The sequence below is a fragment of the Fulmarus glacialis genome, unplaced genomic scaffold, assembly GCF_000690835.1.
Source record: "Fulmarus glacialis isolate BGI_N327 unplaced genomic scaffold, ASM69083v1 scaffold21381, whole genome shotgun sequence".
NCBI classification, from domain to species: domain Eukaryota; kingdom Metazoa; phylum Chordata; class Aves; order Procellariiformes; family Procellariidae; genus Fulmarus; species Fulmarus glacialis.
Genome location: NW_009194948.1, coordinates 1 through 11,567, shown reverse-complemented (window position 1 = coordinate 11,567; position 11,567 = coordinate 1). Strand labels below are relative to the sequence as shown.

Below are 11,567 nucleotides of genomic sequence, written 5' to 3'. Positions count from 1 at the left end.
ACGCGTGCCTCTGGCTGTCCCATCTTCTGTGCTTCTGACCCTACTCTCAAGTACTTCTGGGCTTCTCGCGCTCCCCCATCCCAGCACATCAACCCTTGGTCCTGGGAAGCCACCCACTTTCTTCCTTGCCCCTGCAAATGGGATGCTACTGGCCTCGGGCAGAGCCTTCCAGTGGTCACCAGTTCCCAGAGAGGACTGCAGCACCCCCTCCGCAGGGTCGCAGCACCCCAGGGACTCCGAGCTCTGCCTAACCCACCTGCTCCTCCCACCCCAGGAACAAGCCCAGGAACATCCACAGCTCCCAACCGTCTGCCCACGGCTCCAGCTCACTGACCTGAGCCCCAACGATGCAGACACTCGGAGCCAAAGGCAGGTAATGTGTACTCACAGCCTTCAGCCTTGTTTCCGGCGCCAGGGAGCCGCTGGCCTCTCACCTGCAGCCCCTTGGGTTCAGTGCAGGGCTGGGCAACCGCTGCTGTCCCCGCTGCCTGGCCATGCGCCCAGCCCCTGTCCTGTGCCCGGAGGCCCTGCCGCACCTTGTGCTGCTCATGGTAAGGGATGCTCTGGCCTTGAACTGAGAGGGTGCCCGCGGCGGCAGGATCTGAGCCCAGGCCGGCTGGCAGCTCAGCGTTGGCTCTGGGGTTGTGTAGGAACCGCCGTCCCGAAGGCCGGGCTGGACCTCCCAGGAGCGAGAGGGGGATGAGCGTCATTAAGCCGTGGGCCTCCTGGCCCCCAAGCGCATCCCAGAGAAACTGCGGCTGGAAGGAAAGAAAGCAGCCGCAGCTGAGCTCCAGAGGCCTTGGCAAGAGACAGGAAGGAAAAGTCTCCCCTAGTCATCTACAGGCGCTCGCTAAAGTGTCACCCTCCGCTTTCTCCCCAGGCACGTTACAGTCACTGTCCCAGATTCAAATCATCTAAGGGGGGTCGCAGCAGCTGCCTGCCTGATCTGCCTGCAGCAGTGCTGACACTCCCATCTTCTGCCCGTAACATTGGGCAGAGCTGGAGCAGGGTTTGTGGAAAGAAATGCCAGAGCGGGCTGGGAAGACTCAGCGATGAAGGATCTGACCCACCCCCAGATAATCCTTCACTGCTGAAAAAATTATCCAGATTTTAGGCAGAGTCTGGGTTTCAGGTTCTGTTCTGCTTTGTCTGGTAGAGGAAAAGGCAGCTACCATCAGTTCTTACAGATCTTAGACTTCTTTTGTTAAATTAAATGGACTATTTCCAATTTCCTGTAAGGTACTAGAAGACTCCTACGTCCTGAATAATTCCTGCAACTCTGGTGCCTTGAGTTTGTCAGCATCCTTCTGAGGTGTGTCACCCTTCCAGCCAGGAGTAGGAGGCCTTTCTGGAAACAGACGGTGCCACTGGGAGAGGCAATGGACCTTGCAAGGTTTTTCATTAATTGTAGGTCCAGAACTAGCCCTTCCCTGTCATGGCAGGTGACAGCCACCGTCAGTGCTCCAGAAGAGCCCTTGTAGCCTAATGGAGCCCACAGACAATGCACTGCAGGCTTCCTCCTCGTCTGGTTTTGGGAATTAGCGTGGTAGCCAAGACTCAGTTTGAGGCAACCACGTAGATCTCCTTTAACTCTAGGTCCAAACCCCGCTTCCCCTGTGAAGCCCAGCTTTCTTCAGCCGCACACCTCGAGACAGTCTGGGACACCGCAGCACGCTCCTGCAGAGCGAGGATGACTCTGAAGGGGGAGCCCCAGACCGAGGGCTGAGCCCGACGGGGCTTTAGGCACATGCACTAACTCATCACCCTCCCTGTGTGGGGAATGGTGTAATGTAGAAGGCAAGATGTTTAGGCAGAGGCATTGTTTGCAGTGCAGAATTCACCTAAAGACTTTTTTTTTTTTTTAGACATCCCTAAGCTTCCCTTAGTCCCTCTTTGCTGTGTGCGCTCCTTTACCACACTCCCAGCATGTTAGTGCTCGTAGCCTACCAAGGAATTAATTTTATTCAGCTAGAGAATCACACTACTGCCCTGAAGCAGCAGCTCACACTAAGCTGTGTGCTGGGGACAGCAGTGTCCAAAAGGCCGTATCGTTGTGGTCTGTTCTTTGGAATACCAGGGAGAGGGATCTTCTGGGGAAGGGATCTTCAGGGGCTCTATGCAGCTGATTAGCACGCCCCTTTGGAAAGGGACAAAGTCAGTAACCGTATGAAAACCCACAGACCCAGACACGACATTGGATCTCATTTAACTGAGCCACACCAGAGATGCTCAATGGCCGTGATTCATTCCTCGCGATCCTCCCGCAAATGTTGTCTCTTGTGTCGGCCTTGCAGGATGGATCTGGGCAATCTTCAGTTACCTGGCTCTTGGAGATAACGGTGCAGGATCTCTGGGTGTTGGCTGGTCTATCGGTTGTGGGGAGCAGCTGGGAGAGCTGATCTATGATGCCCAGGCCTCGGATAAGGTTCTCACGCTGCAGAAGAGCATTTACTCTTTTCTTCTCCTCATCTTCCACAATATCCTGGGGTTGCATAGAGTCATACTGCACGTGCTGTACCTTAGGGAAGAAAGACCTGAGTTACAGCAAAGTTGAAGCTGTAGTAATGCGCAAGAGAGACAAAGCCACAGATTGCTCTAAGCCCTAAGGAGAATTACAGACTTCGGGGTGGAGTGGGACGAAGATCCCGGTGGGAGCCACAACAGGGAAGGGACAACACTGGTGCTTGCAAGTACCTCCCAGCACAAGCTGTCAGCTCTCCGGACTTCATGAAGGGGAGTCAAACCTCATAGTTCTATTCCTTGGGAGACACCCTCGGCCCAGCACTGTTCCCAGAGCCACGTTATTGCCTTTGCAAGCCCATGGACAACCACTGACAAAGAGCAAGGTACCTTTCTATCCCACATCCTGGTGCTTCTATAGGTGAGGCGGGTTGTAGGAGCTGTGGTTTTATTATGGATCTGGGATTTGTCCCCAGCTGACTCTCCATGCAGGTCTTCTTTCCTCTCAGTTTTCTTCTTCCTGGTAACAGCTTCCAACTTTTCTTTTTTCAGGCGAATTTCCTCCAGTTGCTGCCTGCCATAGAAGGTAGTCTTAGTCACTGCTTCAATAAGAGCCATAATAGCAAAAGGCTATTATGAAGCCTTCAATCTGAGGACATTTTACTGCAGTTAGAAGTTCTGTAGTGAATAGACCATAACAGGAGTGTGCCAAGAAATGGGCCGGGAGTGCTTTGAAAAGAGACTCTCGCCGCTGTAAGAAATGCCCTTGAATTAGGCTGTGCCTGCCAGAAGGGTGGAGGACACTTGTGACATGGTGCCTCCAGAGTCCAAAAGTCAATGGAATGTTACGTTTGCCTCTCAAGGGTACATGCAAGGAAGTTGCTGTGCTATGGTGACATAGCACATGCAGACTCCTTCCATTCCAGCTCTCACCAGCTTACTTACATCTGTTAAGCAGCAGAGTAGCACCCAAGAAGGGATCAGAAGCAAGCGGTCTCTATGCCACCCTTGTGAGGAGTGGGTTTTCCGCAGCAGCAGCGTACCTGGCACACTCCTCTCGTGCTTTGGATGACACTGTTTCCTGGAAGAGGGAGCCGCTCTGCTTGAAAAATGGCTCATACTTCTCTGTTCCACATGCCGGATAAATGCGCCGGTAACCGCCCAGGTGCGAGTTCTCGTACTCCTCTGCCTGAGACAGCCAGGCAGCCTGGTTGCTCTCTAGCTCCTCGCGTCTGCAAACAGGGAGAAAGCACAGGCAGGGAGCTGCGATAGGAGCCTCCAGGTGCTGTCCTGGCTGAGGGGCAAGGGCCTAGCTAGCATTTTCCCCCATCCTTCCCTGCTTGGGAGCCTGTTTCACATGGGTGCACCGCAGGGAACCAATGCAACCCGCACTTCTTCATCCTCTACCTGTAGAGTGCTGGTGAAGCATTCCCAGACCTCTCCCCTGCCGCCCAGGCTCACACCCTGCACCTCAGACTTTTCACCCAACTAACCCAGTTACAAAGAGAAGTTCAGTTAAAATGTGCCTATTCAAGGCATATCTGCCACCCTGCATGCTGCTGGGAGCTCTCCTCGCTAGCGGGGAGCTCGGAGCAGCCTAGGCTGCAGGGGCAGGCAGAGCACAGGGCTAACACGCTCAGCGTCTCCAGCCTGGAGTTATCTCAGGTCTCCTAATTGAAATGGGAGCTGGAAGGAGTTCCTGCCTCACCTTGCATGGCAGGAAAAGCCCGGGCAGCAGGCTTATCTAACGTGGCCTCATGAAAGGACATGCAGACAGAGAAGACAGAAAACCCTCAGCCCTGGGAAAGGAACCCTGCTCTGGAGAAGGGCCCTGTGCCCCCGGGTGCTCTTGGTCCCTGAAGCAGTGCTGCAGTGCGTCCTGCCAGCGTCACCGTGAGCCCAGGGATGCTGGCACTGCCTGTCAGCACTGAAGGACGTGACAAGCAGGCGCAGCTCGATGGGGATGACTCTCGACAGGGCCCAGAGCACCAGGTGTCTCAGATCTCCTAGCGCCAGAGACGAGCCCTGGCTCTTCCTTGCAGGATGCAAGGTTTGGGAGATCTCTTCTCAGAGGCTATATAGTCCCACGACCTTTGAGAGCTTTAATTTAGAGACAGCCAGCCTTGGCTTTATCCTGCTCCGCCATGCCCCATCTTTTCTCACTGGGGACGTGCAGCACTGTGGAAAGAGCAATACCTGGATGCACGGAGAGTCTGATGGGCCTGGAGGAGCCGTTCCTTTGCCCGCTGTTTGTCTTCCTCCAGCACCTTCCTTTTGTTACAGGCATGCACATTTATCAGGTTGATGGTATCACAGAGAAGAGCATCCTTCACCTCACGGTCTAGGCGAGAGTCCGTGGTGAAGCTGGGAGAGTGGTTCACCTGCCAAAACAAGAAGCTAATCTAACCTGGCAACTCCCAGCTCTCAGAAAGCGCTGCCAGCAGCCAGCTCGCTGGCCCCAGGCTGCCCCACCGCACACTTTCCATGGATGTTCTTCCCTGTAACAGCGACAGAAAGCAGGAGGCTGCACGCAGTGGCTGGTTCTGTCCTTATGCAGTGTAATGCCCATCCGCACTGCAGGTCATTCAGGTCCCACACCCCGCAGGACTACAGGTGTGGGGCAGCTATCATAAATTCAGGATGCTGTTACAGGTCAAGGAGTCCTAAGGTTTGGGAAACTCCCTGCTGTTAGAGAGGGTGTACAGGGAACAGGCTGTTAGATCGTGCTTAGCCTACAGCAGGTTGCCTGGCTGCTTGTCTTCATAGCCTGTTTAATTTTGTGAACGAGGTGGCCCTTTTTAATCAAACGAGTTCTGTTCATCCCACCACCCCTTGTTCTGGAGCCTCCCCCAGACAAGTCAGCTCTCGGCTATCTGCTGCTTCCAGAGTTGCTTCAACACAGCAGGAGACTCCTTCTCACCTCTAGCAGCCACGGCTTCAAGTTTCTGTCTAGCAAAATATCAAAACCCAGTATCTCAAAGCAGGCACAGCCAGTAGTGTGGTTTGGAAAGCAGCTTTGGTAATTGTGCTTCACAACAGGGTGAGCTGAAATAAGAGTCTTTATAATAATATCTTCAATATCTTCCCAGAGTTTTGTTGTGTTGTAGCTGTTATCCATCATCCAGGCATTCAGGGTGGACAGTTTCCTGTGTGGAGGACAGAAGATAAGAGCTGACCTGTGATACCACGTTTGCCCCAAGAAAGATGGAAGTAAACCAGTGTCCCAAATGCAGCTTTCCTGCAGGATGTGCACAGGGCATTGCGGTACCTGGACAAGACAATACCTCTTACTGCCCATCATGTCATCCTGGACGAAGTTTTCATTACGTTTGTTGATAGCATAATTGGTCAAATGCATGCAGATATCATCCTGTGAGAGGAACCGCAAGAGACTTTCATTTACTCTTAACTACAGAGCGTAAATAGAAACAGCCCCATTAGCACTAGTCTAGTCACCAATTTCACCCACTTCTGTCTCTTCTCTGTGGCGGTGACTTGCAGCAAGGAGTTAATCATGCCGGTGATTGCCTCTCTAGCCAGAAGGTAGAGCTAACAGACCTCTACCCTCTCCGCACCTCTGTCCTTATCTCTGGGGGAGAGCACAGGAGTCAGCTCCACAAATGCCATTCCAGCCGCGGCCTCACCGATAAACAAGGGACTCCTCAGGACAGAAGCTGCAGCAAATTTCTCACCCAAAGCAGAAGACCTCTCCAAGACATGCGTGTATTGGAGTGAGGGAGGGCATACGCATATGCAGCTCTGGGACAAGTGGGCAGATAGCCAGAAGCCTGGGGTATCTCGGGGCAGCCCGTGATCGTAGCACAGCAATGCAACACTACAGTCCATCTTCTGTTGGGATTTTACAGGTTACAGACCCCTGCTTGGAGATGGGCACGGCCATACTCTGTACCTTGCTTTTCCAGCTCCCCTCCCTGTCTCTCCTAGGCTGTTCCAGTACCACCAGATAATCCCTGGGTCCCCCTTTTCCACCTGAAACACAGGCAGACAAGGAATGGTGCGGACTTGAGAATGCTCATAAAGGCAAGAAGCAGTAGGAGTGTTGCCCAGAAGTGCCATGGCGTCTCCATCCCTGCAGGTTTTCAACACCTGACTGGGTGAAACCCCAAGAAACCAGTTCTGAATTTATTGTTGGCCCTGATTTTGAGCAGAAGGTTGGACTTGAGACCTTCCAAGGTTCCTTCCAAATGAAACAACTCTGTGATTCTGTGATAATGCCAGTAAACAGCCCAAACGTGGGGCCTAGGAGTAGATCTACTTCAGACACTCCTGAAATACCTCCTGTGAGGAGGTGGAGGAGGTACAGAGGGAGGGGAGAACAGGAAAGAAGAAAGTTGGGTCCCATGAAACCCACCAGTCCCTGTCTTTTCAAGGTCTGGAATGCCCCTAGGACAAATAAGGGACTAACACCTACAGATACTACGCGAGTTTTTTGGAAGCTTCCCCTTTTTACCAGGTTTCTGCTGCTGGGGTCGATGTACCTCATGGTGGCAAACCGGGCCAGACCCTCCTTGTAGACAAAAATCCTCAGTGGGTCACAAGACGTGACCAGCACATAGATACGCATGTCAAATTTAAAGCCATCAATAAGGAAAGGCTGTGAGAAAAAAGGCAGGAGCAAGCATGAGATAAAGAAACACTGCTAGGCGTGCTGCCGACTCCTTGAGGTTGGCTACTCTAGCTGCACTGCTTGTGCCGTTCCTCGGCAGCTTAGCAGCGAGGAGATAGGCAAGACCTAGGGCAAAGGACACGAGGAGGATGCGGGATGCTGGAAGAGCTAGGAGGTTGCAATCCTCCACTTGTATTTTGAGACTGTCCCCATTACCTTAGAGATATACTGCTGACAGATCATATGCTCTCCATGTTTGATCTCCTCTGGATTACGTGTTATGAAGATACCTCTCCCTTGGCAGCCGCTGTCTGGCTTGCAGATGAATGTTCTGTTTTTCCTCGCGCGTCTGTAGGCCTGGAAATCTCCGTAGCTGTGCAAGGAAGGGGTGACTGTTACCAGCTGCAAAAAACCAGCCTCTGAGCTCTCTCATAACGGTTAGATACTCCAACTATGGTGCTGCGGGCCAGTACAGACCAAACTTCTGCAGCAGAGGAATAGTACACCTATTCCTGCTCTACATGAGTTACAAATCGGTCCTTGTATGACCTGACAAAGCTCTCCTGGTTCCACCTTTCACTTGCACACATCTCCACCTCTACCGGGAGGTTCCTAGGAATTGGTGACCACTGTGCATATGGGAGCCAGTAAGATTTTGACTCTGCTGCCACAGAGAGAGCAGGAGAAAATAAACAAGCCCTGGCTACAAAGGAGGAGGAGGAGGTCACGAGTCTTTACATCCCTTTTTATGCCAGCTCATCAGTAAGCAGGCAGGAGGCCGCAGCCAGAGCGTTCTAAGCAGGGCACAGAGGCTTGTGAGCTGAGCGCGCCTATCACGTTACATAGCTGATCTTCAAGAGCAGCTCCAGTGGGAGTACAGTGCTTTGCAGAGTCAAGCCCATACGCCAGTTAGTTATTTTGCTGTAGATGGAGAAGCACCGTCTCTCTAATGGGCACCACATTTAGGAAAAGAGAGAGGCAAACAGGACAAATCCCCGAAAACAGAGCCAAGAGCAATCCGAGTCCAGGAAATGCAGCCTGGAAAGAAAGACGAGAGAACTAGGTCCGTCTTCTCCAGAAATGGGAAGACTGAGAGGACACGTGGCAATAGCCTTCCTGGACATGACACACTTAGCAAAATGCAGCGAACTACTGTTGTCCAGTGCAAATGGGAGAAGTACTAAGTGCTGATATCTTAGCAAAGATGCTTTAGGTCAGATATTAAGAAAATCATTCTAACCATGAGGAGAGTTCAGCTCCAGAAGAGGTGATGGGAGCCCTACTTTGAGGTCTTCAGGAAATGGTAAGAATAAAATCTGTCTAAGAATGGGTATCTTGTCTCCTTACAACAACCCAAACTTCAAGTGCTCTTTGGTCTCTTTCAGCTACGTTTCTATCATTGATTGCCTGTATATGATCAGAGAAGCCAGGCCTTCTGCCCCAAAGCTTGAGTGATGGTTTACATCTAACTGCATATGTACTAGCACAGTGGCCTCCACTCTCCCACTATCCTCCACCATCAGTGCGCTTTACTGCAGTGGACGGCAGAGGTGCAGGGGGCTGTGAAGACAGCCATCGCAGTCGGTGGGGTGGAACCGCCTCGTGCCCCTGTCCCGTGCCCTTCCCAGGCGAGCGATGGGCACTGACCCAGCCGGTGAGGGAAGGGAGCCTGCCATGCTGCCCTGCAGCTGGCTTTCCTGTTCACCCTGAGCTGCAGAGAGACCTTCCACCGACACACAGATTTACGCTTCCCACTCGCCCACTGCCCTTTGGCTTTCCGGGTGGGTCCCTCTCCCAAGATTTAGCCCTTCGGCATGCACTCTGCCCAGCAGCAAGGCACATATCGCAGAGGCCGCCATTCCACGGGCTAATTCAGTCTAATAGGATTTAAAGACGTGTGAAACTCGAAACGTGTCTCAACACCCCGTTCAGTTCCAGGGAGGGTTACGAAGGCCCAGACCAAGACATGAGATTCCGAGGGGCCCCCCCATCCCAGCCCTGGCTGTCAAGCAAAGAGGCTCCCACTTCCTAATTTCATACCCCTGTTCTCAGCTGCATTAATGCGTATCACTCACTCAGCTGGCAGGCACCAAGTGCGGGGAAATATATTGTACTCCTTGGGGAAGAGCCTGAGCATGCGGTTAAGGTTGCGAGCCAACAAGTCCTTACGGCAGATCTCTATCATGCCTGGAAAATGGTTGATTTTCTGAAAGAGGTGCAGACAAAAAAACAAATCAGCAAAGGAACAGCAGGGATCCTCCTCAAGACCCGAGGAAAGCCTGCGTGCAGAGAAACCGGCACGCAGAACAGGAAGCTGGGCCTGCGGTTGCCTTGAACGTCTGCTGAGGGACAAGATTATGCTACAACGCTTTATCTGAACTTCACCAGTGTGATTTATCTGCTTGTTCCATCTCAGCCCTGAAGCTCTCCCTCCCTAGAATATCACAGCTCCAGGAAGGGAGCCGTTTGTCATCAAGAACCATTTATTTCACGCTACATTAAAGGGGTTGGCGGCTTTCCAATTCACACTACTAACTGCCAAAGTGTTGCTGATGGCACCGTACCAGAGACACAACAGAAGCAAAGGCTTGTGAACCTGCGCCCTCTGGAACCGATGCAGAGAAGGGGCCATGGGTGCTAGTTTGGACGCTTCCGTTTCATTCTGCAACACGTTGTTCCATTGAGAGCCCCTCTCTCACCCTCCCTCCTGAGCTCTTCCTGCTGGACAGCCTTTACATTGGGGTATTTACCTGAAACCGCTTCATTTCCATGACGCGCTCCAGAGAGACCGAGTAGTCCGTCCAATACACTGTCCACTCCTCGTTTTCTCCCACTTCTTTCAGCCCGCAGCACCGTGCTGCCCGCCGTACTGTACCAAAGCAAGCAGAGGACAAGGGGCCAGGCAGAGGATATAAGTACCAGGGACTGTTAAATCCCCAAAGTAACCAGGGACGGAGTGTGGAACAAACCTCTCCAGGCTGCAATTCCATCTCAGAGATGTAAGGTACTGGCGGGACCCTTCAGGAGGCGTCAGAAACACAAGCTTTACCCGGCTAAACTCACCCCAGCCTCTGGCTGCAGGTGTACTGGGACCTATCAGCCCCATAAGTCCAAATGCCTTGGGGTCCCAGAGCACCTCCTGAACTACAGCAGGCTTGAATCCGCCGTGGGTCTGACACCACACGGGGCAGATACAAGTCTTCTGAAGGTATGAGTTTCATCTTCAAAATCAAAAGCTATTTGGCACAAGCTCTGGAGCAGAAGGTCACTGCTGGGATGGTTCGTGGTAGCGCCAGTTCTGAATTTGGCCTCTCACAGCGCTGGGGGGGCGATGAAGGTCAATGCGCGCTAGGAACTGCGAAACGGTTCTGGTTCCTGTGGCGCCTGCGCTGCCATGCCACCTCCTGCTGCGGGTGCCCGTCCACCTCCCGTCACCAAACTGCCTGAGCACGGCCCTAGGCGAAACACGCAGCGCCTGTCCCTCTGTATAAAAACTGCATTCCTCCCACAGCTGAACAGGCTGCGACCTTCGACAATGCAAAGGTGCATGCACTGCTAGAACAGTTGTTGGCAAACTGGCTAATAACATCCATCAAAAGCTAGGAGTCTGTTCTTTTAAGATACAGCTTGTGGCAGCTGTAGAGGGGACCAGCTCCCTGGAGCACGTCACTGGAGATGCATGGCAAAGGGAGAGGTTCCAGGTACCGATCCTGACTGTTCCATCACCGGCTTTACTTTAAACCGTTGAGAGCTCTCACATCATTTCCCCAAGGACAGGTACCAGTCTTGCATTGTAACTGCCCCTAACTAGACCCTCCCCACCAATTTCAGCAGATGTATGGCAAATGCAGATGTATGGGGGGGCAAGGGCTTGCACTGCAGTTGCACATTTTGTGTCTCTTTAAACCAGAGGGCACCTCAGTCCAAAATGTGAAAAAGTCGCTTGCAACCAATAAATACATAAACCAAAAGTGACTATGCAGTGGAAATTCGGTACCAGTGCTCCTCCCCGACTGAGCAGGCACCCAAAGAGCTTGCTGTTGGTGGGCTGATCCAAAGGGACACCCTGCAGCACCTCGGACTTACCGCTCTCGTACTTGCAGCTGGTCAGATTGATGGAGGGAACGCTGGAATTGAAAGAGACGACAGAACAGCCGCTCAGCCAGGAACTGGGGCCCGGGCACAGGCACAGGCGGGGGTGGGGGGGGAGGGAGACAACTGCGCTCCTGCACACACGCACACAACTCACACTCCACAGAGCTAACGGGCAAATCTCATCTGGAGCCAACATGGGCTCAGTAACATGGCAAAGAGGGGTCCTGAACAGGGGTCCTTCCTTGGCCGCGTCACGCTTGGGATTATTGGGACAACGTAAAGGGAAGAGCATTTATTGTCCGATTCCGGAGGCCCCTGGAAAGCCTCTTTGCGGCTGAGGGCCGCAGGGGCCCGGCTGAGCAGCTGGGTGATGCGCAGGGACCGG

General features: G+C 52.9%; 1 protein-coding gene across 1 annotated transcript; it reads right to left on the bottom strand.

The window, feature by feature from the left end:
* Positions 1-536: 536 nt before the first annotated feature.
* TTLL6 (tubulin tyrosine ligase-like family, member 6) lies at positions 537-11,313 on the bottom strand (the record flags this gene model as incomplete). The annotated part of the gene is made up of 12 exons (XM_009587950.1): positions 537-679; positions 2,321-2,518; positions 2,851-3,034; positions 3,504-3,692; positions 4,657-4,841; positions 5,381-5,606; positions 5,745-5,830; positions 6,932-7,075; positions 7,304-7,460; positions 9,163-9,293; positions 9,838-9,956; positions 11,174-11,313. Coding segments are annotated over 12 exons (1,902 nt in total), but the record flags the coding sequence as incomplete, so codon positions are not given.
* Between the last annotated feature and the right edge of the window lie 254 nt (positions 11,314-11,567).